The 25,079-nt window shown below is 40.7% G+C and overlaps 1 protein-coding gene across 1 annotated transcript in view; it reads left to right on the plus strand.

Annotated features, from left to right (window-relative positions):
- Positions 1 to 14,203: 14,203 nt before the first annotated feature.
- Positions 14,204 to 25,079, plus strand: part of LIN7A (lin-7 homolog A, crumbs cell polarity complex component) — a 200,887-nt gene continuing 190,011 nt past the window's right edge. The window contains exon 1 of the mRNA XM_044679178.1: positions 14,204 to 14,276. Within this exon, the coding sequence (XP_044535113.1) occupies positions 14,204 to 14,276 (73 nt within the window). The remainder of the gene's footprint in view (positions 14,277 to 25,079) is intronic.

The raw sequence follows: 25,079 nt of genomic DNA on the forward strand, positions 1-25,079 counted from the left end.
TGTGTGTGTGTGTGTGTGTGTTTCTCTCCCCCTCTCTCTCTCCTTCTGTCTCTGTCTCTGTCCCCCCTACACACACACACACACACACACACACACACACACACACACACACACACACACACACTCCCTTACCTCTTCTCTGCAGCAGCATTTGGACAAGGACACACAATGGTTATTCCCATTTATCTTAGGAAAACAAAACTGCTTTAAAACATGCATAAAATGGAAGAAAACCAAGCTCTTAAGAAAAAGAGATAGGGAGAAAGAGAGGAAGGAATTATTAGCCTGGAGTCTGCCTTCTGAGTGAGCTCAGCCAAACCAAATCCACAGAAATATGCCTCATAACCCAGGGCCCTCTTGACCTTCTCACTGTTGCCATTCTTTCACTTTCTGGCAAAAGCTCCTGCTCTCCCAGTTTCTGGAACCTCTTCCTGGGGCTTTGCTTGCTTCCCATTTCTCTCATGGTTATCTCTTGTCACCCCCTCTATCTTCAGTGGCCGGTCAGTGGAAATTGACCAGTGCTAGCTCACCTTCCTTCTCCTCTGAGTAGCCTTCTGGGAATTTACTTTGCTCTGTGGCTTCCTGCTTTCTTTTCCCTCAGGATAAGAAGTCAAATGTGTGGATCAGTTGAACTCCATTCTATCAGAGTAGTTCTCTAGGCATCTGGTAAAGGAATACTGTGGAATTTTCTATCTGTCAGTAGGCATTGGCTTCTACTATGTTTATTGAATGAGTAGTTCATAGGCTTGAATGGTAAGAGCAAGGTGCCTCTGCTATCAGTGGCAACATAATTTCCTTTATATATATATATAAAACATATATAATATATATTGCACATAATATATATTATATATAACATATTTTTAAATATTTATTTAATTTATTAATTTAGAATTACATACATATTTTTAATAAACCCTTACCTTCTCTCTTAGAATCAATACTGTGTCTTGGTTCCAAGGCAGAAGAGCAGTGAGGGCTATACGCAATGGGGGTTAAGTGACTTGCCCAGGGTCACACAGCTAGGAAGTGTCTGAGGCCAGATTTGAGCCCAGAATCTCCCGTCTCTAGGCATTTTCTTAATCCACTGAGCCACTCAGCTTCCCCTCTTCCTTTTAATATTTCAGAAACAATACACACACACACACACACACACACACACAGAGCAGGCACAGAGCAGGTACAAAGCAGTTGTCCCACTGGAGTTTTGTCTTGCCTCTGACATATNTTTTTTTTTTTTTTTTTTTTTTTTTTTTTTTTTTTTTTTTAATTTATTAATTTAGAATTACATACATATTTTTAATAAACCCTTACCTTCTCTCTTAGAATCAATACTGTGTCTTGGTTCCAAGGCAGAAGAGCAGTGAGGGCTATACGCAATGGGGGTTAAGTGACTTGCCCAGGGTCACACAGCTAGGAAGTGTCTGAGGCCAGATTTGAGCCCAGAATCTCCCGTCTCTAGGCATTTTCTTAATCCACTGAGCCACTCAGCTTCCCCTCTTCCTTTTAATATTTCAGAAACAATACACACACACACACACACACACACACACAGAGCAGGCACAGAGCAGGTACAAAGCAGTTGTCCCACTGGAGTTTTGTCTTGCCTCTGACATATTCTTCTCTAGGTCTTTAGTTTTAACTTTGAGGCATGGGAAATGCTGGCACAGCACCATCTAGCTTGGCATGCCCACATCAGAGAAGTGCTGCATTTCATGAACAAAGTCGAATCATAAAAACACAAAGGAAGTCTGAGCTGTGAAAATCCAAAGGCACTGCTACCCTGAAGGCTCTAATGGACCATTTGTGCCTAATATGAGATAGTGCCTTCTGGATTATCAAACACTCCTGAACGAACTGTGCCCTCATCCCAGCATTGTGATGTCCTTGGTCTTCTTTGAAAATGAAAGAGGACGATACTATTGTGTCATGAGAAATGACAAACAAAATCATCAAAAAAAAACTAGAAAGACTTATATGAAGGGAAGCAAAGTGAAGTGAGCAGAACCAGAAGAATGTTGTACACAGTAACAGTGATTAGATACTGTGATCCACTGTGAATGATTTAACTGTTAGCAGCAATGCAAGGATCCAGGGCAACTTGAAGGACCTCTTGATCATTTACTTTCTCTCTCCTTGAAGGAATTGATGGAGACTGAATGAAGACCATAGCATATCATCATTTACTTATTTCTTCCATGAAATTTTCTCTAGTATAAGCGATCTGTGTCTTCTTTTACAAGATGATGAGTATGGAAATATATATTGTATAGTAACACATGTATAATCTACATCGTGTTACCTGCCATTTTGAGGAGGGATGAGAGGAAGAGGGAAAAGATGGATTGCAAAATGTCAGAAAATGATTAAAATTGTATCTACATGTAATTTGGAGGGGAAAAAAGAACTGAAGATGAACAACAGGTCTAAGCTCCAAGGAAAGAAATAGAGCTGTCTCCTCCTTATTCATTAGGGTCAACAAAGAGCATGTTTCTCTCTAATGGTTCTGTTGAGAAAAATTGACCTAACCATGATTCTGAATTTTCTTTCTTTCCACAAAGGAACTAAGCATATGAAGATCTGAACCATCTGTGTTAAAGAAAAAGCCTCCATTGGTGAACATCAGCACCTGTTCTGTAACTTGAAGATACAGAGAATTCTATGGGTTTTTGAGAGAAGTGACTTACCTAGGATCCTATAGCCAGTATGTATCAGGGGCAGAAACTGAATTCAGGTCTTCCTAAATTCTAGGATAACTCTCTATCCACTATGCCATAGTTACCTCTATATAATAATAATAATTTAAACAATAAACTAAAATATATTACTATAAAGTATTATGATGATGATGATAGCATTTATAGCATTTTAACATTTCTATGAGCCATACCATAGACAAATATTATTTTTTCCTTTTCTTCATAACAACTCTGGGAGTTAGGTGCTATTATTATCCCTATTTTATAGATGAAGAAACAGAGGCAAATAATGGTCAAGTGACTAGCTCAGGGTCATACACCTAATAAATGTCAGAAGTTGGATTTAAACTCTGGTCTTCCAGGCTTGAGATCCAGAATTCTTATCTATTTTGCAAATACCTGCTCCTATAAGAATTCATTCAGAAGATTTATTTGTATAATCAACTGGTAAATTCAGTCCTAAAGATTTTAACATATTATGGAGTTTTCTTAAAGAAACAACACATTTGCAATAGAATACAAAGAAAAAATGAAAGAAAACTGGGGGCCATTGGGGATCAAGCTTTTGAAAACTTTTGTTTAATTGCAATTTTTCCATATAATGTAGTTGCAATAACACTCAGGCCAGCAGAGAGAGCACTATATTCACTGATTTTTTTTTTTGCTCCTTAGTGAACAAGTAACCAATATTTAATGAAATAATCATTCTCTCTTCTTTTAAACCCTACTTACAGTCTGTCCTCACCTTAGCAAGGTTGATTATTACAATCTCAGCAACTGAAATACTTGCATTTGATTCTCCTTTCCCTTTCTTCTAGCTGGCTCTATGCTTGGGACTCCATTCTACAGCAGGAGAATAATTAATTATAGACTGGTGGGTTTTAGCTCATTCTTTTTATTAAAAAAGGACCTAGAATCTACTTAGGTTAAGTTAATCTTAATGGTCTTGGCCAACTAGATTGTTGGGCAATGTGAAGTGTTGGGGATTTCATTCTTTAGAGTCAATTTGTTGAATCTAACAAAAAGAAAACCCAAACAACCAGCATAAAAGCAGCTTCTAAAAAGTCACACACACACACACATACACACACACACACATATACACATTACACACATACACACAAACACACATACCAAAACCATTCCAACATTTTAGGTTCTAATGAGCAAATTTAAATGTGAGTTTTGTCTCTTTAATTTACTGATATTTCTGAAAGATCTAAGTTTAAATTCTGACTTAGACTTTTATTAGCTGTGTGATCTTGAGAAAGTCATTTGACTTTCCTGAGAATATTTCCTTATATATAAAATGGGGATACTAATCCCTATAGAAAATTGCTCTGCCAACCTTGAAGTAGTATGTAAATGGAAGTTATTATTATTTATCATAGTAATTAATTATAATTTCTATCCTCTGGGGGAATGCTATTTGCAAGGTACAACTATTTTGATGACATATTGTGAAAATAACCCAGTACAGCACAATTTTCCAACATAGGGAGAGAGAACACAATAGAAAAACCACAGATCAAGATAATTTTGCTTCGCTTTCCATAGTATTGGGCTCCGAGTGAGAAGACCAGGATCCCAGACCTGAGATTGGTAGTTACGTTCTTCTTTCTTTCCTTCCTCCCTCTCTCCCTTCCTTCTTTCCTTCCTTTCTTCTTATTTTCTGTCTTAAAATTGACACTAAATATTGGTTCCAAAGTAGAAGAATGCCAAGGGCTAGGCAAATGGGGCTAAGTGGTTTGCCCAGAGTGACTCAGCTAGGAAGTGTCTGAGGCCAGATTTGATCCCAGTACTTTAGGTGTGGCTCTCCTTCCACTAAGTCACCTGCTGCTAACCCTACTCATCTTTTTTTTTCTTACTTAAGTTCTATAGTTTTGACAGAAATGGATTTTCAGAGAAGGAAAATGGTTACATAAGGAAAAACCTTGGGATTAAAGAGCTCACAGATGACAGTGATATAAGAAATGATGGATATGAGGAATACAGAGAGGCACAGAAGAGTTATATGAACTGATGTGAAGCAGAATAAGTAGAATCAGGAAGCCATATACACAATGAAAATAACCATGTAGATGGAGAGGACAGTAACAGCAACAATTAATCAAACTGAATGCTTTAAAATTACATTAACCAAACTTGGTATCCCAAAACAGAAATTAAAATGTACATCCCTTCCTTCTTACATATATGACAGTGGATGTAGAATCCTCTATAGAATGTTGTACTTGTTTGATGGAGTCATTAATTTTATTTTTTTTATTTAAAAAAATGTTAAGGGATGACTCAAGAATGAATACCTTGAGAAATAAAGACAATATAAGAACAAAAAATTAATAAAAAAAAGAAAAAATATATGAAGTCAGAGATCTTCTCTTCTGCAAGAGTGAAATCTGAGAGGGGGAAAAATAAGCAACAGAATATCTGAAAGATCTGAATGGGTCTACAAGGGAGTGAGGGGAAATAATCTGAAACAGTCCAAGTTAGATCCCAATTTTAGCAAAGAGCAAAAGGATACCGCTGAGGCATTTGGTGAACAGAATATGATGTGGCTTTGTCTCTGGGCTCAATGTGCTGTCTATGTTAATAAATACACACTTAGCTCTGGTACTAATAATACTAATTAATGAACTATCTGTCCTTTAGAATTAGTGTGGACCTGAATAGTAGCAGCTGCTGCTCTCTCTCCTCCTCTTCCTTCTTCCTTCTTTTCTTCCCCCTCCTCCTCTATTTTCTGCCTTAGTAACAATTCTAAGACAAAAGGGCAAGCACTAGGCAAATCGGGTTAACTAATTTGCACAGGGTCACAGAACTAGGAAGCATCTGAGGCCAGATTTGAATCCAGCTTCTCCTGACTACAAAAATGGACACTCCATCCACTCTATTCCCTAGCTGTCAGCTTCTACTATATTATATGTGTGTGTGTGTGTGTGTGTGTGTGTGTAGTTATATATAACTATATAATCTTTGGAAGTGAGACAATGAGAAAGACACAATCCAGTTTCAGTTTTCCAAGTTCCTTTAATGAAAATATTATAGTACTGAAATGGAGGGTTTGGTCCTTGTTGATCAGTTTCAGGAGGTCCATTTCTCTGGAAAAAGTGACTTACCAAGCATCCCACAGTATGATTTGAATTCAAGTCCTTCTGAATCAAAATCCAATAATTTATTTATTATGAGTAATTGCTTAGTATAATAGAAAGATAAAACTAGTCTCAAAAGAGAGAAAATCTGAATTCAAGTCCCGACTGTGACAAAATAGCTGTGAGACCTTTGGACAAATGACTTAATTTCTCAGTGTTCTAAGCCAGGGGTGTTAAATAGGAAGCCCACAACATTCCCTAGTGTGAACCAAAAACATTAATAAAAATATTAAAAAACACAGAAAACATTGTAAAACTAATTTGGTATATGCCAGGAGGAATCTTTATGTAGAGATTAGTAGCCTTCGTTTCTTTTGGGGTCTGACATTACTGTTCTAAGCTCCTGTTTTAAGAATAAGTTACACTGGGTAGCCCAGTGGATTGAGAGTCAGGTCTAGAGACAGGAGGTCCTAAGTTCAAATCCAGCCTCAGACACTTCCCAGCTGTGTGACCCTGGGCAAGTCACTTGACCCCCATTGCCTACCCTTACCATTCTTCTACCTAGGAGCCCATACACAGAAGTTAAGGGTTTAAAATAAAAATTAAAAAAAAAAGAATAAGTTACAGGGTAGGTGCTGCCCTGTTGTAGTAGAGGGAGATTCCTCACCTGGGAATTCACTATTTCAGTGAAATCCCATGTCAAGGATATTCTTTTGCATCCTCCCCAGAATCATTAAGGGTGCTCAGCTCTCCAGAATTCTGCTTTGTACAAGGTGGTCGTTTGTCCCTCGTTTTTGTCATGTTTGGGGTGATACTTTGACTTGTACAGAAATTGGATTTGCACAAAGTCATCAGCCTCCAAGTCCAGTGGCAAGACAGAAGTCAGGATGACTGTTGATAGCTCAGGATGCAATGGATGGCCTTGGCTTCTCTGAAGTCTGACCAAGCTCTAAGCGTTTCACAGCACTTGCTTTCAGCCCCCTTCAGGGCTGTTTGAACAAATCACTCTCCACCAATTCCACTGGGGCAAATCTTTCCATGCTTGGAGTAGACATCCCAATAATTCAGTGACAGGTTTGTAGCCCATCGGTTACCCTCAACCTGGCTCAGCCCGTCTGCCTAGATGATTTGCTGGGGGGGCGGCTGCTGTACATGCTCTAGCTTCCTGGAACCATAGGCAAGAGTTGAAAGGCAGGTGGACCCCAAAAGTGGATGGGCAGCCCTCAAAAAAGCTTGGCAAATCATCATACCAGAAGTATTAGTCTTCCTTGAACACCCCTGAGCTCCTTTGTAGAAGCTAGGGACTCTTATAAAGTCTCGTTCATTATTTTTTGTATAAAATAGTGTGACTTGGGAGAAAGTTGGATCTGGGGCCAGGGAACCTACATTTAAATCCCAGTTCTGCTACCTCTTAATTAGGTGACATTGAATAGGGTCATATCACCTCTACAGATCTTAGTTTTTTCATATGCAAAATGGACTAGAAGACCTCTGAGGTCCCTTCTGGATTTGGAGCTGGAACATATGTTCCCATGTTAAAGACAAGAAAAGAGAAATCTGTTGGGTAGAAAGATTAAAAGACCCTTAGAAGGCATGAAGACTACTGAGAAAGCACCGAGGAAGAAAAAGCCACAGTGATTTGTTTTCTCAGCTGTAAAATGAAAGAGATTGAACTAAGTGATCTCTAAGACCCTTTCCTACTCTAACCTCCTTTAAAAGCCATTAAATCTTTTTATCTTCTTTTCTAGGGCATTCCTAAATGTTGAGGGTGGGGACTCCACTCCGAGAAAAAGACTCAGGACTGCACGGAATATTTTCCAGTCTGATTTCATTCTATATAGACAGTCCTGTTCTTGAGGTGGGGAAGAAAATGACCTCTCCCAAGAATGATTGCTGTCTCTGTGTGGTGTCTGACTTAAGCAGGCGTGATCCCAGAATTCAACAGACATTTATTAAGCACAAGGTAAAAGAGGAAAGCAGGCTTCTCACTGAAAGCCTTAAAAATGACAAGCAACTATTCATGGAAAATAGTTTATTAGTCTACCTGGAATTTTCATAATAACTGGCAATTTTCAATGACGCCAGTGAGCCCTTATAACAAGTGAAAGTGTATTTATTCAATATTCAGTTTTCTGGAACCAGAGTTGATATCTTTATTTAGAAAGAAATTTAAATGAGTGTTTAACAGTTTTAGATTCCCTTTTCTAATTTTAATGGGAGTGATGATAGTGAAGGTGGTAAACTGGTCTTGGAATTAGGAAGACCTGGGTTCAAATTTTGTGTCAGATATTTATTGTTATGATCTAGGACAAGCCACTTAACCTCTTGTGTTTCAGTTTCGTCATCTGGAAAATGGGGAAGGTGGAATGAATGGAATCTACGGTCCTTTCCACCACTAAATCTATGATCCTATGACCCTGATATTTAAACATCTAGCCATGGATCCATTTAATTCTGACTTGACTAATGTTTTCTAATGCAAGAGCCATAACATTGATTTTCTCCTTAGCACTTATTTGCTCCTGAAGCTTATTACTCATACATATTATTGCCTGATGAGCAAAATGATTTAATGTTAGAAGTTCATTTATATTTCTTGCTGGTTTTGAATGAAAATGTGTTGATTATATTAAAGAAGGTAAATAAATATTTAAATTGCCCTTAGTGTATATCCCCTGGCATAGCAAAATACATTTTAAAAAGAAAATGATTGAACCCTATCATCCCGGATGCCGAATAACTAGTAGATATTTTTTATCAACAGGATGTGCCGCCCATGCTAATGATAGAGTTAGCCTGCCTATTTGCTAATCACTAAACTCTATGTCCTCCAAGAATCCAAGATGAAAATCTGGATGGATGGAATTAAAAAAAAAAAAGTCTGCTCAGGAGTCTTGTGAGATATAAGAAATGGGATTTTTAAAGGACTGAAATTATCCAAAAAAGAATAGTCTAAGTAAGCAAAATAAGGCAAGAGCCTCTGTGAGGATGATTTAAAAAAAAAAAAAAAGAAGAATCCTGCAAGCAATTATACTCAAAGGAAAAGGTTGGCACTCTGTCTTAAACTCCTCAAGTTGTTTGGATGATGCATTTTGAATTAGGGTAGATAATGCTTTATCTGTCTTTTATCACTCAAAATAATTTCTAACACTCTCAAGGCTAAGAGAGTCCCAGTTTTTAGGGTGATATTTTCTCCTTTAAAAGTGTGCTTGGTGCACACTATTTATAATCTAACAAAACACATTTTCTGCATATCTTAAGGATATGCATTTGACTTTGTCACATCAATTAAGGAAAGCCAGGCTCTGATTTGTTTTTCTATCAGGATCAGCTTATATAGCTCAGAGTAGCCATTTTCATGTTAACCTCTATTGGTTCAGACCCTTAGCTTTGAAGGCCTTTGTATGCAATGCTTAGTCTCAATCTTTTCCCCCATGTCTACCTTTTCTACAGATATTTCTCTTTCACAGATCAGTTTGAGCTCTACCGAGAGGGCAATGGAGACGTGTGGAAAGGAGGACCTGGGGAATATGGGTCTGGTTGTTTGAAATTAGGTGATTTCAAAAGAGATTCATGCCCAAGCACGGTGCTAAATGTCCAAACTTTACACTTGAGCCACCTGTGGATACAGTTAACATCAATTGTCTTAGGAGATTAGACAAAATTGTCCTACAACTAACTGCTCAAAGGTCGAATTATTTTTCGACAGCTTGATTATGAAAGGTTAAAGGATTTAAGCAGTTATTTATAAACACATATCAATCAATCAATAATCATTCACTAATTGCTCTACTGTGTGCCAGACATTGTTTGGCACTGGTCGTAAAAATGACCAAAATTCAGCCGCTTCTGTCCTTGAGGGGTTTATATCTAGCATAAAGAGAGGGGAATAAATATTTATGAAGCACCAACTATGTGTCAGGCAGGCACTGTGCTAAGCACTTTACAAATATTATTTCACTTGATCCCAACAAAAACAATAGAATTGAGATATCATTATTAGCCCCATTTTGCAGCTAGAGAAACTGAGGTAGGTCAGTGGTTAAGGGACTTTTGTCCAAGATCACACAGCTGATAAGTGTCTGAGGCTGAGTTTGAACTCAGGTTTTCCTGACTCCAGATCCAGAAATCGATCTACTGTGTCATCTAGCTGCCAGAGTAGATAATATACTCACACCTCTGTGTGTGTGTGTGTGTGTGTTCAAACCCAGCCTCAGACACTCAGCTGTGTGATCCTGAACAAGATACTTAACTTTTGTCTGCCTCAATTTATCCTTCTGTAAAATGGGGATAATCCCAGAGTTATTGTAGGGATATATATATATATGTATATATATATATACATATATAATATACATGCGCACACACACACACACATACACACAAAGGATAGAGATTAGACCTATGATTTTATTGGAATACACAGCTCCTAGAAGAGAAAACTCATTCTCCAAATATGGGGTAACATCTTCTCTATGTAGTTTTAGACAATTGCCTAAGAAACATATCCAAGGTCACACAGTCAGAAAATGTTGGAGGCAGGACTTGAATCCAGGACTTTCTGGCCCTGAAGCAGACTTTTCAGAAATGGAAAAAATGTATACAAAATACATGCAAGATAACTGGGGGAGGGGAAGGAAGCTTAAATAGCTGGGGCAGGGGCAAGAGAAGCTTTATGCAGAAAGTGGTGTTTGAGATATTTGAAAGAAACTAGGGAATATAAGGAATGGAAACAATTTTTAAAAGTCTATGGGAAGGGGCAGCTGAGTAGCTCAGTGGTTTGAGAGCCAGGCCTAGAGGCGGGAGGTCCTAGGTTCAAATCTGGCCTCAGACACTTCCCAGCTGTGTGACCCTGGGCAAGTCACTTGACCCCCATTGCCTACCCTTACCACTCTTCTGCCTTATTGACTCCAAGATGGAAGGTAAGGGTTAAAAAAAAAGTCTATGGGCATCTAGGTAGGGAATGAGGAAGAGTCCTTTTCATGAGTTCTGCCTCAGACACTAACCACAGCTGGGTGACTTTGAGCAAGTCATTTTACCCTGTTTGCCTCAGTTTCCTCCTTTTTAAAATGAACTGGAAAAGGAAATGGCAAGCCACTTCCATTTCTTTGCCAGGAAAACCTCAAATAGGGTCGTGAAGAGTTGGGCACAACTGAAAAAAAAAAGTCTCTGTGTGTGTGTGTGTGTGTGTGTGTGTGTGTGTGTGTGTGTATAAACTCATATAAATAGAGATAGGTTAGAATAGACAACTCCTAGATCAGAAAACTCTCTACTAATAAGGGTTAATTCCTCCTTTGTAAAGTCTTGGAGAATTGTCTAAAGCAGAGTTCTCTCTCTGTTTCTGTCTCTGTTTCTCTCTTCTTTCTGAGGTCTCGTTTCAGCTCCAGAATTATGTCATGTGTATGATTTCAGTGGCATCTGGAACTCCCAGTATGGAAACTCCCTTTACCACTGCTCTTCTTAAATGTGTAGTCTTAAGTAACTGTCTAGGGACACTGAGAGGGTAGAGGGACTTTTCCAGCACCAGAGAGACAGTCTTCGTCAGAAGCCAGCCTTGAACCCGGCCTTCCTGAATGACTACTGGTTCAGATACACTCATCTCCTCTTAACGTTCAATTTCTTAAGCTTGCTTGTTCTACCTATGACATACATTTCTTACTGTTACTAAATATCTCCAATGTTTTTCTAAAAGAACCTCATCTACTAGATAAGGGAGTGCTGTCAGCTAGTCCCCTGCTCCCCCAAAGAGAAGGAATGCTCTGGTGTGGAAGGATCAGAGACATAATGCTTTGCTTCAAACCCTGTTCACCTTTTCCAAGAGAAGTTATTGTTCTCAAAGTCCAGGGGAACTGGTGGCTGATGAGTGTTTTGGTCCAAGTGTGTGATTTCATGGCTATAAGGAAACTGCCAACACTCTGAAGATGTGTAAGATGAATATGAACTCTGGTCACTAGAGTTGCTTAGGGCACTGGGATGTTAAGTCACTTGTCAATGGACATGTCACTCAAAATAGTATTTTAGAGGTGGGGCTTATATAACAGTGTATGTTAAAGGTGGAGATTGAATCCAAGTCCTCCTGTCAACAAGCTCAACTTTTTGTCATGTGATCACCATAAAACTGGAAAGAACCTTAAAGATTACCTCCTCCAACCCCTTCTTTCATTGTTCAGAGGAAGAAACAGAGGCCCAGAAGTTAAGGGACTTGACCACACCTGGGAATTCAGGAGATTTCCCACTCAGTTTTAGGTTCAATCCACAGCACCATCTACCAAACTCCAAATGCCTCTCCCCAATGATGTGATGTTTCATTATTCCTAAACTGCTCTTACTATCCATCATTTTTCTTCTCCTAAGGGTTTTCTGGTGGGGACTGGTCACATGATTTGTGAATTAAGAATTCCTATTATGACAAGATGGTGACAGCTACACTTACAACCCCACCCTCCATTCAGTGGCAGCAGAGATCTTGGGAAGGGGCAAAGAAGGGAGAGAGAGAGAGAGAAAAAAAAAGATCTTCAGATAGTGACCTCAGATGGGTTCTTACATGAAAAACAAATGGAATAACCATTGTTCTAGATCAGGGAGTACATTACATAAAAGATAAAATTAAATAACATGTAAAACACTTGGAAAAATCGAATGGGCTATATGTAAACATTAGCTACTGTTCCTTCTTAAATAGGCTTTCTATTGATAAGTCCAGATAGTCCCTTTTATTTTATAGCCTTCCCCCCCCACCCCCGACTTCTATCTTTTATGAATAGACATCCTACAAGTAAATCGTTTGCAGAGAAAAATGCTTCTCAGTCTGACAACGTGACACTCCTAGAATGGAGCAACCTTAAGCGGGTTACCTGTCATGGCCATACAAGTCAACATTCTAAAATTCCATTTTAAACAGAAACTTACTAGACCGGGGCGGACCCATCAACATTGCGGGCAGTGCCATTATTTTTAATTAATCAAGCAGGTCTCTGAGGGGTGCGCGGAGGGGAAAGGGAAGAAGAGACATTGTTTTGTTTGTTTTTCTCAGCACCATCAGTTTGCTATTCTGGCCAGTTCTCATTTTGGCCAAGCCCTTCGAATGTGGATATAATGGAGAGTTTAAGGACAGGGCCAGATGGAAGTGACGGTTGGGAGCTTCCCAGAGAGTGAAAAAGCAAAGTTCTGGGGCCTTGGGGCCCGGAGCTGAAGAGGGGCTACCTGTTCTGCTCCACTCCTGGCTGCTCCGCCTGCTTGGAAGGGGATGCACACCACCTAGCAGCCAGGCGCTTTCCCATCTGTCTCCCAACCCACCCCAGCCTCATCTCTCCTCCTCCACCCCCAGCACCTCCACATCGCCCCTCCTCCGGCTCCTCTGCCTGCCTCCCAGTCTCCCCTCCCCCGCCCCCGCCCCCCCTCCCCTCCTCTTTTTCTCACTATAAGCAGCCGAGGCTGCCAGGGCTGAGAGTCATTTGAGCTCCCACCGCAGACATGGCGACGTTGACAGTGGTCCAGCCGCTCACACTGGACAGAGGTAAGCGCTGCTCGCTCGCCCGCCCTGACAACTGCTTCCTCTCCTCCAGCCTGTTTCTCCTCCCTCTCCTCCTCACCCACTGCCAACTCCCAGCCGGGCAGAGCCCGGCGCTCAGCGAGCAGGGCTGCCTAGCCAGGGCTTTTCCCAGGGAGAGGCAAGGGAAGGCTTTGCGCAGGGAGGGAGAGCAATACTTTTCTTCTTGCCTTGCATCCATTCAGCTCCGGCAGCCACAGCCCCGGTGCCCCCGTGCGCTCTGAGCGCTCAGCTCAGCTCAGCTCAGCTCAGCCGTGGGCGACCCAAACCGGGGGCTGGCCCCGCTTCACCTGGGCTGGGCTCTCCCTCCCCCTACCTTCCTGGTGCCCCCGCAATCGCTCCCGTCCCCTCCCCCCGCATCTGGCTTTGTTTCCGCCACTGGAATGGGACAGCTCCGAGCCTGGGGCTTGGGACTGGTTGGGAGTGGAAGGGATGAGGAGCCTTTTGGTGGGGGAGGGAGAGTGCAAGCAGAGCCTGGAGAGGGAAGGAAGGAAGGAAGGAAGGAAGGAAGAAAGCGAGAGAGGGAAGGAAGGAAGGAAGGCAGGAAGGCAGGGAGGAGGAGGAGGGCTAGCTGTCCACCAGTCCTCTCCCGCTCCCCCATTTTCTCTTTGGTATAAGGGCTGCAAGAAGGGCACTTGGGGAGTAGAGGGGCGAGCCTGGACTGGATGAGGAAGTTTGCCCGGACGACCGCCTGCCGGGGAAGTGTCTGTCCATCCCAGGCTGCTGGGCGGGCGCACTCTGGAGGTCGCCTCTGCCGGGTGCGCCCTGCGGCTTTACCGTCCTCCCTCTGAGCTGCTTCCCTCCTTTCAAAGGGCGATTGAAGGGGTTGGGGTCAAAGCCGAGACTCAGGGGGCAGCCAGGTACCTATGAGACTAGCTTCCCTGGTCTCTTTGCGCTTGGAAACGGCAACAAGAAACGTGCGTCTTGAGTCAGCTGCCAGTGAGCTTCCCTGCGAATTGAACGAGTTATTTCCTCTCTAGCCGATTGACTGATGGAGCACCCCCCCTAGCCGTGAGCCTTGGTGCTCGGGCGTGTAACAGCCCAGAGAATACCCTTTCAATGGGTTAAAATTCAACTTCAAACCATTTGAACCTCTTCTTCCGCACCCCATCTCTCACTCCATCCCCCATCCTGCCCAACATATGGGAATGGAAGAGAAGCCGCGGAAGCTTCCCAGGCAGGACCAGGGTAAAAAGTACCTCTATGGTCCAGAGGATGCAAGGAACCCTCTAATTTCTGCTTCTCCTGGCAGCTGAAGGAAATGAATGTAACTTGCTTTTATTTGCTCAGTTTTCTTTTTCTGGCTCACCGGGCCGAGTTTACCCGAGCTCTCCAGCTGGCTCCCAGCTCCTACTCTGCCTGCAGTGGGAAGGCATTCCCTTCTTCCCAGTTGCAGCTGGTGAATTTAGGACCCTGAGAAGTCTCTGGGGAATGGTGTGCTCGGAGGGAAATGATTTAGTCCGATGTGCCTCTAAAAATATTCTTTCTGGAGGATTAAACCGGACTGTAGGGCAAGGCACAGAGCACCCTGCTGTGAGCACAATGAAAAAACCCAGTGAACTCAGTTTGAGATTTTTAATTTAGAGAATTTGTAGGTTACTTCAGCAGAACCTATTGGGGCTAGAACAGATGTTGCATGGTACCCAGAGCAACACTGTACTGCGCCTGTAAAATAAAACAAATAAATAATAGATTTTGCCATGGAAAGAAATGTTGGTCTGCTCCATCATAAATTAATAAGTGTATGCTTAAGTCGGAAATGTATTGTTTAGTCCACGGTTCACCTTCAGTATTATTATCTGCCCTAAGCTGAATGAGGCCATTGCTTTTAAGAGCTAGCCAGATGGCAAGCCATTAGTAATCCCGAATTTCTCAAGTATCATTGTTTTAAATATTGCAGCCCCTCATCGCCTCCCATTTTTAAGGCAGTCTCGCAACACTTTCAACACACCAAACGCCACTCAACTTCTAAGAAAACCCAGGCTGTCAAGAGGTTTTGTAGTACTGTGGGTGGCTGGTTAGCTGAGCTGTCAAGGAAACCCAAGGCCTCAGTTAATGCCACTCCACTCCATGGCCACAATTATATGATGGCTAGCATTTATAGTATGCTTTAAGTTTGCAAAGTGTGTCTACCTGCAGGACATTTTTTTCTCCTGTGTTATATAGGGAAAAAATAATGACAATTAAAAAAAAAACACATTTGGACTAAGAGGACCTGCATTCAAATTCTAGTTTCTTGGGCACATGACTTGAATAGTTACTTTAGATGACCTCTAAGGTCCCTTCCAAATCTAAACCTATGTTGCTATGACCCTGTGTGGTACAGAAAATAGCATTCCCATTTTATAGCTGAGAAAACTGAGGCTAAAAATAATGGCTAACATTTGCCCAGTGCTTTAGGATTTGAGCTTCACAACACTCCTGCAAGGCAGGTTCTATTATTTTTCTCAATTTTACAGATAAGGGGACTTGGACTGAGAGAGATTCAGGAACTTCTCAGGCTCAGGAGCTACCAAGTTGTTCAGTTGTGTCCACCTCTTTGTGATCCCTTTTTGGAGGGGTTTCTTGGCAAAGATATTGGAATGGGGGGGCAGCTGGGTAGCTCAGTGGATTGAGAGTCAGGCCTAGAGATGGGAGGTTCCAATCTGGCCTCAGACACTTCCCAACCATGTGACCCTGGGCAAGTCACTTGACCCCCATTGTCCATCCTTAGCACTCTTCTGCCAAGGAGCCAATACACAGAAATTAAGGGTTTAAAAAAAAAAAAGATACTGGAATGGTTTGTCATTTCCTTCTCTAGCTCATTTTTGAGGAAGAACTGAAGCCAGCAGGGTTAAGTGAGTTGCCTAAGGTCACACGACCAATAAATATCTAAGGTCACAATTGAACTCAGATCTTTGCTTTATCCACTGTGCCACCTAGCTGCTCCCTATGACAAGCAAATATCTGCGGCATATTTTGAATGTAAGTCTTCCTGATTCCAAGTCTGTTCCTCTCTTTGCTATGTCCAGTTGCATCTCTACCTTCCCAGCTGACTCATAAAAATACATGCAATTAATTATTCACGAACTAGCTAATAGTATATGACAGGCCTCTGCATTGATAAGTGCTGAGGGCTGTGGTCAGAGCAGGCCTTTGAATGATTGATAAGCCCCAGGGAGCGTGAGCAAACTTTGTGAGGTACTTTTGGCTACTGCAGCCTCTTGTGGAGGGATCTGGACAGGTGCTTTATTGCCTGCTGGAGGACTTTTCTCAGAGAATATCATTTAATTGCATTGCTTGAGCTCCTGTAGAAAATCACTGTCATGGGAGAAGCTACCCCTTTGTGCTGTCACAGAAAAGGGAGTGTCCAAACTCATTTTAAAAAAAAATTTTTTTGGTCTTTTCTCCCTCTTGGCAGGCAGTCCAGTGAGCTAGTAGAGACGAGCATGCTGAGCGGGGTGGGCATGGAGAGGGTATCTTCATTTTTATAGAATACTTAGCAGTTTTGTTCTGTTTTCGATCTCCCAGAATTCCCAAGTGGTACATGAGACAGGTACTCTATGACCTTGAGCAGTTTTAACTCACCCAATCTGCCTTGGTCTGATTTCTTCACCTGTAAAGTGATGGAGTTGGGCTGGAGTATCTCTAAGACATCTTCAAATTTGAAATTCCTCTGTTCCTATTTTATAGAGAAGAAAATTGAGGTTCCACGAGTGACTGAAGGGCCCAAGGTCACATAGCTAGTTAAGAGGCACTGGCAGAAAAGAAAAACACAACTTAAGGAATTATGGATTAATGCTTTTTAGTGGTGCCTTTGCATATTAAGGTATTGAAAAATCTTTTTTCTTTATGCTTTGTTTAGAAAGCATTATTAAAATGATGAAGGGAACAATATATCTTCAAGTTTTAAACTATTTAAAATATATATCTATATATTTACATAGGAAAGAACAAAACTCCTTAAAATGTCCTTGCATTTTTTTAAACCCTTCCCTTCTGTCTTAGAATCAGTACTGTGTATTGGTTCCAAGGCAGAAGAGTGTGTAAGGGCTAGGCAATGGGGGTTAAGTGACTTGCCCAGGGTCACACAGCTGGGAAATGACTGAGGTCAAATTTGAACCTAGGACCTCCCGTCTCTAGGCCTGGCTCTTACTCTGCTGAGCTACCCAACTGCTCCCTGTCCTTGCATTTTAAAAATGAAATAAGCCTATTTTTGCAAACTGGTTTGGGTAACAGAATTTTTTAGCCTTGGGGCTTTAGAAATGGACTAGGGGTTTCTAGTCCCTCTGGTTGGGATTTTTCATTGGTGCCTGCTGGTTCAAGATTTAAAGTCAAAGGAAGTTGGGTCTTAGAGGTTAGGAACTGGGAAGAAGTGGAGTAGAGTCCCGCTGAGTCTTTCTAGAGTGTGGCCTTTCTGATCCAGTCTCTTCTTCTAAATGCTGAACTATGTCAGTTCCATCATCCTTGCAACCAAATGAATCCAAAAGGCCACTTCACTGTGCCCACATGCCCCTAAAACTCCTCTGAGTAACTCAATGCTTGAGAGAGAGAAGAGAGAGAACCAAAGAAAAGGAAAGGGTTGTAGAGATAGAAACAAAGAAAGAGACAGGGAGAGGGAGAGGAAGAAGGTGGGGGAGAGACAGACAGACAAAGAGATAGAGAATTAGAGACAGACAGAGACAGAAAGACAGAAAGAGAGATGGTGAGAGACAGAGACAGAGACAGAGAGATAGAGATAGAGACAGACAGACAGACAGACAAAGAAATAGAGAATTAGAGAGACAGACAGAGAAAGAGATGGTGAGAGACAGAGAAATAGAGATAGACAGACAGACAGACAGACAAAGAGATAGAGAAATAGAGAGACAAACAGACACAGAGAGAGGCAGCGAGAGACAGAGAGATAGAGATAGAGACAGACAAAGAGATAGAGAATTAGAGAGCCAGACAGAGAGAAAGAGAAAGACTGTGAGAGGCACAGAGAGAGACAGAGAGATAGAGAGACAGACAGACAGATAAACGGGATAGAGAATTAGAGAGACAGACAGAGACAGATAGACAGAGAGAAAGAGAGACCTTGAGAGACACAGAGACAGAGACAGAGAGATAGAGAGAGTCAGAGAGATAGAGAGAGAGATTCTCTGAAGTGTAACTTCTGTGAAGTTAGAGGGAAGGGTTTGTGAAGATGGCCCTAAAAGGACTTTAAGGCTTAGCTTATCTCGCCACAGATGGACAATTCATCAATCCTGCACTTAGAAATTATAGTGCAGAGGAGAAAATAGGAAGAGTGCCATCCGTCTCTTAGTCATTTGTACAGAGTAGCTTTTGGCTTCCCTTTAACTCTAAACTTATGTGCTCTCCAGCTATTTTTCTAAAAATTCACTGATAATGGAAATGACTATGGTGATGTAAGAAATAGAAGACATCAATGAGAGCTCATTACAGAATGAGATAAAGATAAAAATTAATTGAAGATCCCGATTTACATATCATTTGACATAAATCAATCTGTTGAATTCAAGAGACCCAGCTTATAGGGCATAGTCATTTCTCTCATGGTGTTCAATATTCTTGCAGTACAAGGCATGTTTGACCACAGGGGGGGGGAAGGAAATAAGAGGATTCTGACAGAGACTAAAGTGGGCTCTTCCATCTCCTCCCTACCTCATCCCACTGAAAATATCCTTTTCCCCAGGGGTTAGATTTCTCATACTTTTTCTCTCTAAATCTGGAAGTGACCTGTGACCTGGAATAGATGGATCAAATCAAGGATTATCTCAGGAAATCTGGGGCACCAAATAGTTTCATAGTACTGGATATGGGGCCAATTAACTACATATAAGGTCAGATTAGTTTTAAGTCCTTTTGATCAGATATCAGGCACTTTTCATCTTAAGGGCAGAGAAGATAATCCATCAGAATCTTTTGAACCATCTATTTTTATCATTTTTTTTGGGTCCAATTTCCAGCAGCCTACTTCATTTTATTTTTTGAGACTGTGCCTCCAGATCTTGTCCAGGCTTGAATTGCAGTAACAAAGCCCCAGGCCCAGATATCCCCTCTTTAGGCTGGTGTCCCTAAACTTTTGGGGGTTCACCACATTGGTGCCAGACTTAGTGGATCCCTATTTGGGTTTGGTCCCTCTGTTGCAGAGAATTCTTGAAATCAAAGAATCCACTGATCTTAGTGTTACCACCCCTACACATACATACTCTACTACCCCTGCCACCATACGTTTAGAGCAGTGATTCCCAAAGTGGGCGCTATCGCCCCCTGGTGGGTGCTGCAGCGATCAGGGGGAGTGTTTTTTGTATTACATTCTATTCTGAGTTCAATAAATAGTTTCATAATTTCCAGGGGGTGCTAAGTAATATTTTTTTCTGGAAAGGGGGTGGTAGGCCAAAAAAGTTTGGGAACCACTGCTTTAGAGTATTCAGGACTTACAGGTATGTGCCACCATGCCAAGTCTACCTTTTATTAAAGATATCTTTTAAAATCAGATTTAGAAGAAAAATTCAGAACCTAGGGCCATTAGTGGTGAAGAGTTATTTTTTCTGGGACAGGTAAGAATACCATTTCTTAAATATTTTAATGCTATTTGCTTGTGACAATATAGAGGCTTTCCCTGTGCATTTAATCTCTATTCAGAGGCAAACTCAGCCTGTTAAAAGTCATTTACCTTTTCTACACATTAAAGTCCATTTCAGCTGTGGTACCTGACCTATCAGTGAAACTGTTATAAAGTACTCTGAGGCTTCGGAATTTAGCCATAATTTACAATAATACATGAGCAGTATAGCAATTGATGGTATTCTTTTTTTTACCCTTTAAAAGAACAGCAACAACAACAACAACAACAACAACAAAATCCCATGCCCTTTTAAAAAATTCAAATATAAAAATGAAGAGCTGCTGTTTTATGGATTTCAAACTTCAAGGAAATCATTTTCTGTAAGAGCTAAAATTGAATGCAAATGAATTCCCATGGGACTCGAGACTTCTCGTGGAATGGTGCTACAGAAAAGATCTCTCCTCCTCCCTTTTCATTTTTTAAACCATCCAGAATTTATTACTTCATGTATCTTTCAATCCGAGCCTTGGGCTGCCTGTAGCATTTCCAATCAACAGTATTCACCAGTATTTATAAAATCTATATTAGACTGAAAATTGTTTTTGCTTCCAGTCCAAAGGAGTTCTCTCACCTTGTTATTTCCAAGCATTTAGTGTCGAGAGGAAGAAAATGTGGTTCTTTTGTTTTGAAGAAGTTAAGCCCATGGGATCTAGGAGTGGGGTGGGAGTATGTTTTGGGGTGGGGGGGGAATGATTTTTGTTAGGCCTATTGCCATCCTGCCTGCTCTTCTTCTGGCAGAAGATAAGCAGACTAGACAACTTTGAGTCTACCAACACTTTAAAGATTGTTTTCTCATTATATCTTGTTTATGCTCCACTGAACATTTTCAAAAATTCTTTTCATAAACCATTTGCTTCTTTAAAAACCCTATTAGAATGCTTCTAATGCAGTGAAGCTGCAGTTCATGGGATCACAGATTTGGAGCTGGAAAAAGGACCTTCGAAGCCATCAAATTCATCCTTCTCGTTTTACAGCTGAAGAAACTAACTCTGAGAGACATCAAGTGATTCTTTTTTTTTTCTTTTTTAAGAATAGGTACCATTTCCCCAAAAGAAGTACCATTAAAGATGCTTTAGAATTTTGGTGGCACTCGAGGCAAACTTTTGCCACATTGGCCTTCTTTCTTTGTGAAACAATGATGTCTTTTAAAGGCTATCAAAGCTCATCTCTGAGGGTTTAAGAAAATCTTGAGTATCAAAGTGATTGGACCATTAGTGATTGAAGTCAGAGAGACCTAAATCCTGCCTTAAACGCTTACCGATTGTGTGACCATGGGCAAGTCACTTAACCTATCACTGCCACAGTTTTCTCTAATGTAGAACAGGGATACTGATAACACCTACTTCTGGAGCACCTAAAAAAAGCCTGTCATCACACTTCCAAGACTGACTGTGTTCATTTTCCTTACACTGAGATCTATCCAAGATGCTTCTAGCACATGAATAGCTACTGCTGCTACTTTGTGGCATGGATTTCCATAGTGGATTCCAGTGATCCCATCAAGATCTCCTTTGGGAGAGGGGGGAGAGAGGACATTAGAAGGCAGAATGAGAGGTTGAAAATGCACAAAGTGGCATTTTCTGGATACAAAAGTTCTTATGGAGAGAAGGGATTTCATTGCTAAAAACGTTGTCAAGATGTTGACCCAGTCAATTGAAATCATAGCCTTGTAGGTCATTATTTTCCTCATCTATAAAATGGCAATAATAGAAATAGCACATCCCTCCCAGGGTTGTTGTAAAGATCAAATGAGATCATCTTTGAAAAGCACCTAGCCTATGCCTGGCATAAAGTTGGCACCATATAAAGGCTAGTTGTTATAATAATGATAATTATAATGGGAACAATCTCAAAGGCTATCTAACATCCTCATTTTACTGATAAGGAAACAGGTTATGTTGCATACAAGTAGTAAGAAGCATTATGTTTAACATTTGAACCCTAGTCCTCTGGCTTCAAAGCTTGTTACTCTTCTATTTACTGTGCCATGTGAAAATCATCATATATTAAGACAGAGCCTCGGAAATGTAGTTGTAGTAGATTCAATAGAATTCTAAGATATTCTGCCACAGATCTTGGGTCTTCTACTGAATTGGCTTGGACTCATCAAAGCAGAGCACCCAATGGTCACCAATCCACCTTGCCAGCCTTATCTTCTTAATTATGTAGGAAGAATCTATGTGGAACAATGCAAAAAAAAAAAACTAGCATCAGAGTACCCAGGAGACCTGGATTCTAATGCTGCATCTGCCACTGAGTCTTATGTCCTTGAGAAAAAATGACTTCAGAGTTGAGAGAAACATTACTAACCCATACTTGAAAACCCTGCTCTCCAATAGATCCTTTACCCAAAGATCAGAACTTGGCTGATTCCTGAGGCTGTCAATTCCAAGTTTAGATAGTCTTATAAGTACTAGGGGTTGGGTGGTGAATATCTGAGGGCTGGCCTCAAATTCAGGATGACCTGGGTTCAAGTCTTGCCCCTTATAGTAATATGAACTATGTGACCACAGGATCACTGAAATTCTATGCTCCCTCCACTTTAAGTTAGAGACAATCTTCATAAAAAATCTGCATTGGTAGAGGGAGTTTCTTTACCAGGATCTTTCCCTATACTGATGATCCTATTTTGAAAATGATTATTTCATAATTTTCAAGAGTAGATACCACTCTGTTTTGGTAGAATGAGTTTCCTATGTGGATAAAATCACAGATTGCCTCTCTCTCCTAAACACACACACACACACACACACACACATACACACACATTTTTCTCTATATGTTATATGTATATCTCTACACCCATATATATAATTCATTATATATGTCTGTGCCTATATGTACTTATTCATACATATACATATATTTATGTGCCCTTGGTAGAGGAGATATCTATTTAACCATCTCTCTATCCATCTGTCTGTCTTGTCCCCTACCCTCCTTCCCAACTCTTATCAATGGCATCCTGCTCTCCAAATTACACACTTTGCTTGGGCAATCTGAGAAGTGATTGATCCAGGAGTCATACTGATAGTATATATGAGAGGCTAGACTTGAATGCATCATTGTCATTCCTATCATTGCCTATTCCTCCTCCTCCTTTTCTTTCTTCTTTTAAAATTTCTTCCCTTTTCTTATTACTCTTCCTCTTCTCTTCCTCCTTCTCTTCCTCTAGCTCTTTCTCCTTCTAATATCAAGTACAATGAATCTCACCTCTCTATCACATGACAACCCATCACATACTTGAAGGACAGTATCCTATTCCACCATGTCTTCTCTTTAGTCCTACTCCGTGTGTGTGTGTGTGTGTGTGTGTAAATGCTAAATACCAGTTGCAGTTTAGTAAAAATAAAAATTAATTTTTCCCATCCAAATTCATGGACTCTCTGAAATCAATCCACAGACCTCTTAAGAATCTGTGGATGGGGGTATCAAAGTGTCTTAAAGGATAGAGAGCCAAGCCTAGAGATGAGAGGACCTGGGTTCAACTCTGGCCTCAGATACTTCTTAGATGTGTGACCCTGGGCAAGTCACTTAACCCCAATTGCCTAGCCCTTACTGCTCTTCTGCCTTGGAACTAAGACTCTAAGACAGAAGGTAAAGGTTTAAAAAAAAGTCTGTGGGCCCCAGGTTAAAAACTCTTGGGCCAGCATTGACCTCAGAGAAAAGGTTTCCAAATCTCTCATCATCTTGGCCACTGTCCTCTGGCAGAGAGTCAGTTTGTATCTTTAAAATAAGGAAACCGGACTTAGAGATCACTATCGTCCTTTCCAGCTGTGGTTTCATTGATTCAATTATTCTTTGGCCATAAAGCAACTTAGAAGAAAAAGAAAGACGTTTTGACGTTAAGTTCCATTGAGTATGATGGATCTCTAAATGCAAAATCCATATGTGTGACTGTTGGCTCTTTGCAGTAATAAACCTAGAACAATCTGAAATGGATTTAATTTAAAGTTTCTCAGGTGTTAGCAAATGTGAACATAACCTTAAAAATATTGATTATCTTAATGTTAATTGCTTTTAACTCTAACATAAAAATTAAGCAAGTTCTTTTCACCACTGATTTGTAACGTCTATAAAGGCTATGTTGTTGTTCCATCATTTCAATTGTGACCAACTCTTTGTGACCCCAGTTTGATGTTTTCTTGGCAGAGATACTGGAGTGGCTTGTTGTTTCCTTCTCCAATTCATTTTACAGGGAAGGAAACTGAGGTCACTTGCCCAGGGCTGGATTTCAACTCAGGTCTTCCTGACTCCAAAGCCAGCACGCTATCCACTCTGCCACCAAGTTATAAATGTAAATAAATATCAGATGAAAACAAAAATCCTTAAAAAAATGCTTTAAAATAGTTTGATGTGGAAGCTTGATTTGAAGAGATATGCAGAAAGAGAAATGTCTTGGAACCAAATCTAGGACTTCTAATTTAAACTGATGGCAATTTCCCTTAGAAATGTTGTAGTGATTTCAACTCCAATTTGCTTTGTTATTTTTGTGCATTTTCCAAATATAGTGGCAGTTTTTCCTCCTCGGTATGAAATCTTTAGGATAGGGGCCAAAACAGGAATATTTTCATCTTACAGAAAGTTATGTAAATCTGAAATGTTTTATTAACCAATCAAACACCAAAAGAAACCTGCAGACTGCCAACAAGAAGGAAATAGTTACAAGAATCTAAGGATACCCAACCCTAAAGTAGAGAAGAGGAGAAGAGAGTAGAAAGAAAAGGGAGATTCCATTTATATTGTACCTACAACTTGCCAGACACTGTGCTCTAAAAACTTTAGAAATGTTATTCTTTAAAAGTACCATTTCTAAGTGTTTTACATGATTGCACATGTAATATCTATATGAGACTGTTTACCATCTCAGGGGTTACAGGGAAGGAAGGAAGGAGAGAATCTGAGGCTCAAGATTCTTTTAAAAATATTGAAAACAGTTTTTACATGTAATTGGAGAAAAATAAAATAAAGTTATTTTAAAAAAGTACTATTCCTACCTTCTCTTCTAATGATGAATAAGGAATTATAGTAAAACTTCCTCAACCCTAAGAACGTGGCCCTTGTTGGTTTTCTTTATGACCAGTGGTGTGTGCTTCTGCCAACATTTAGGTTTCCTAGACAGTAACCTG

Source organism: Gracilinanus agilis, chromosome 5 (genome assembly GCF_016433145.1).
Source record: "Gracilinanus agilis isolate LMUSP501 chromosome 5, AgileGrace, whole genome shotgun sequence".
Classification (NCBI taxonomy): Eukaryota; Metazoa; Chordata; class Mammalia; order Didelphimorphia; family Didelphidae; genus Gracilinanus; species Gracilinanus agilis.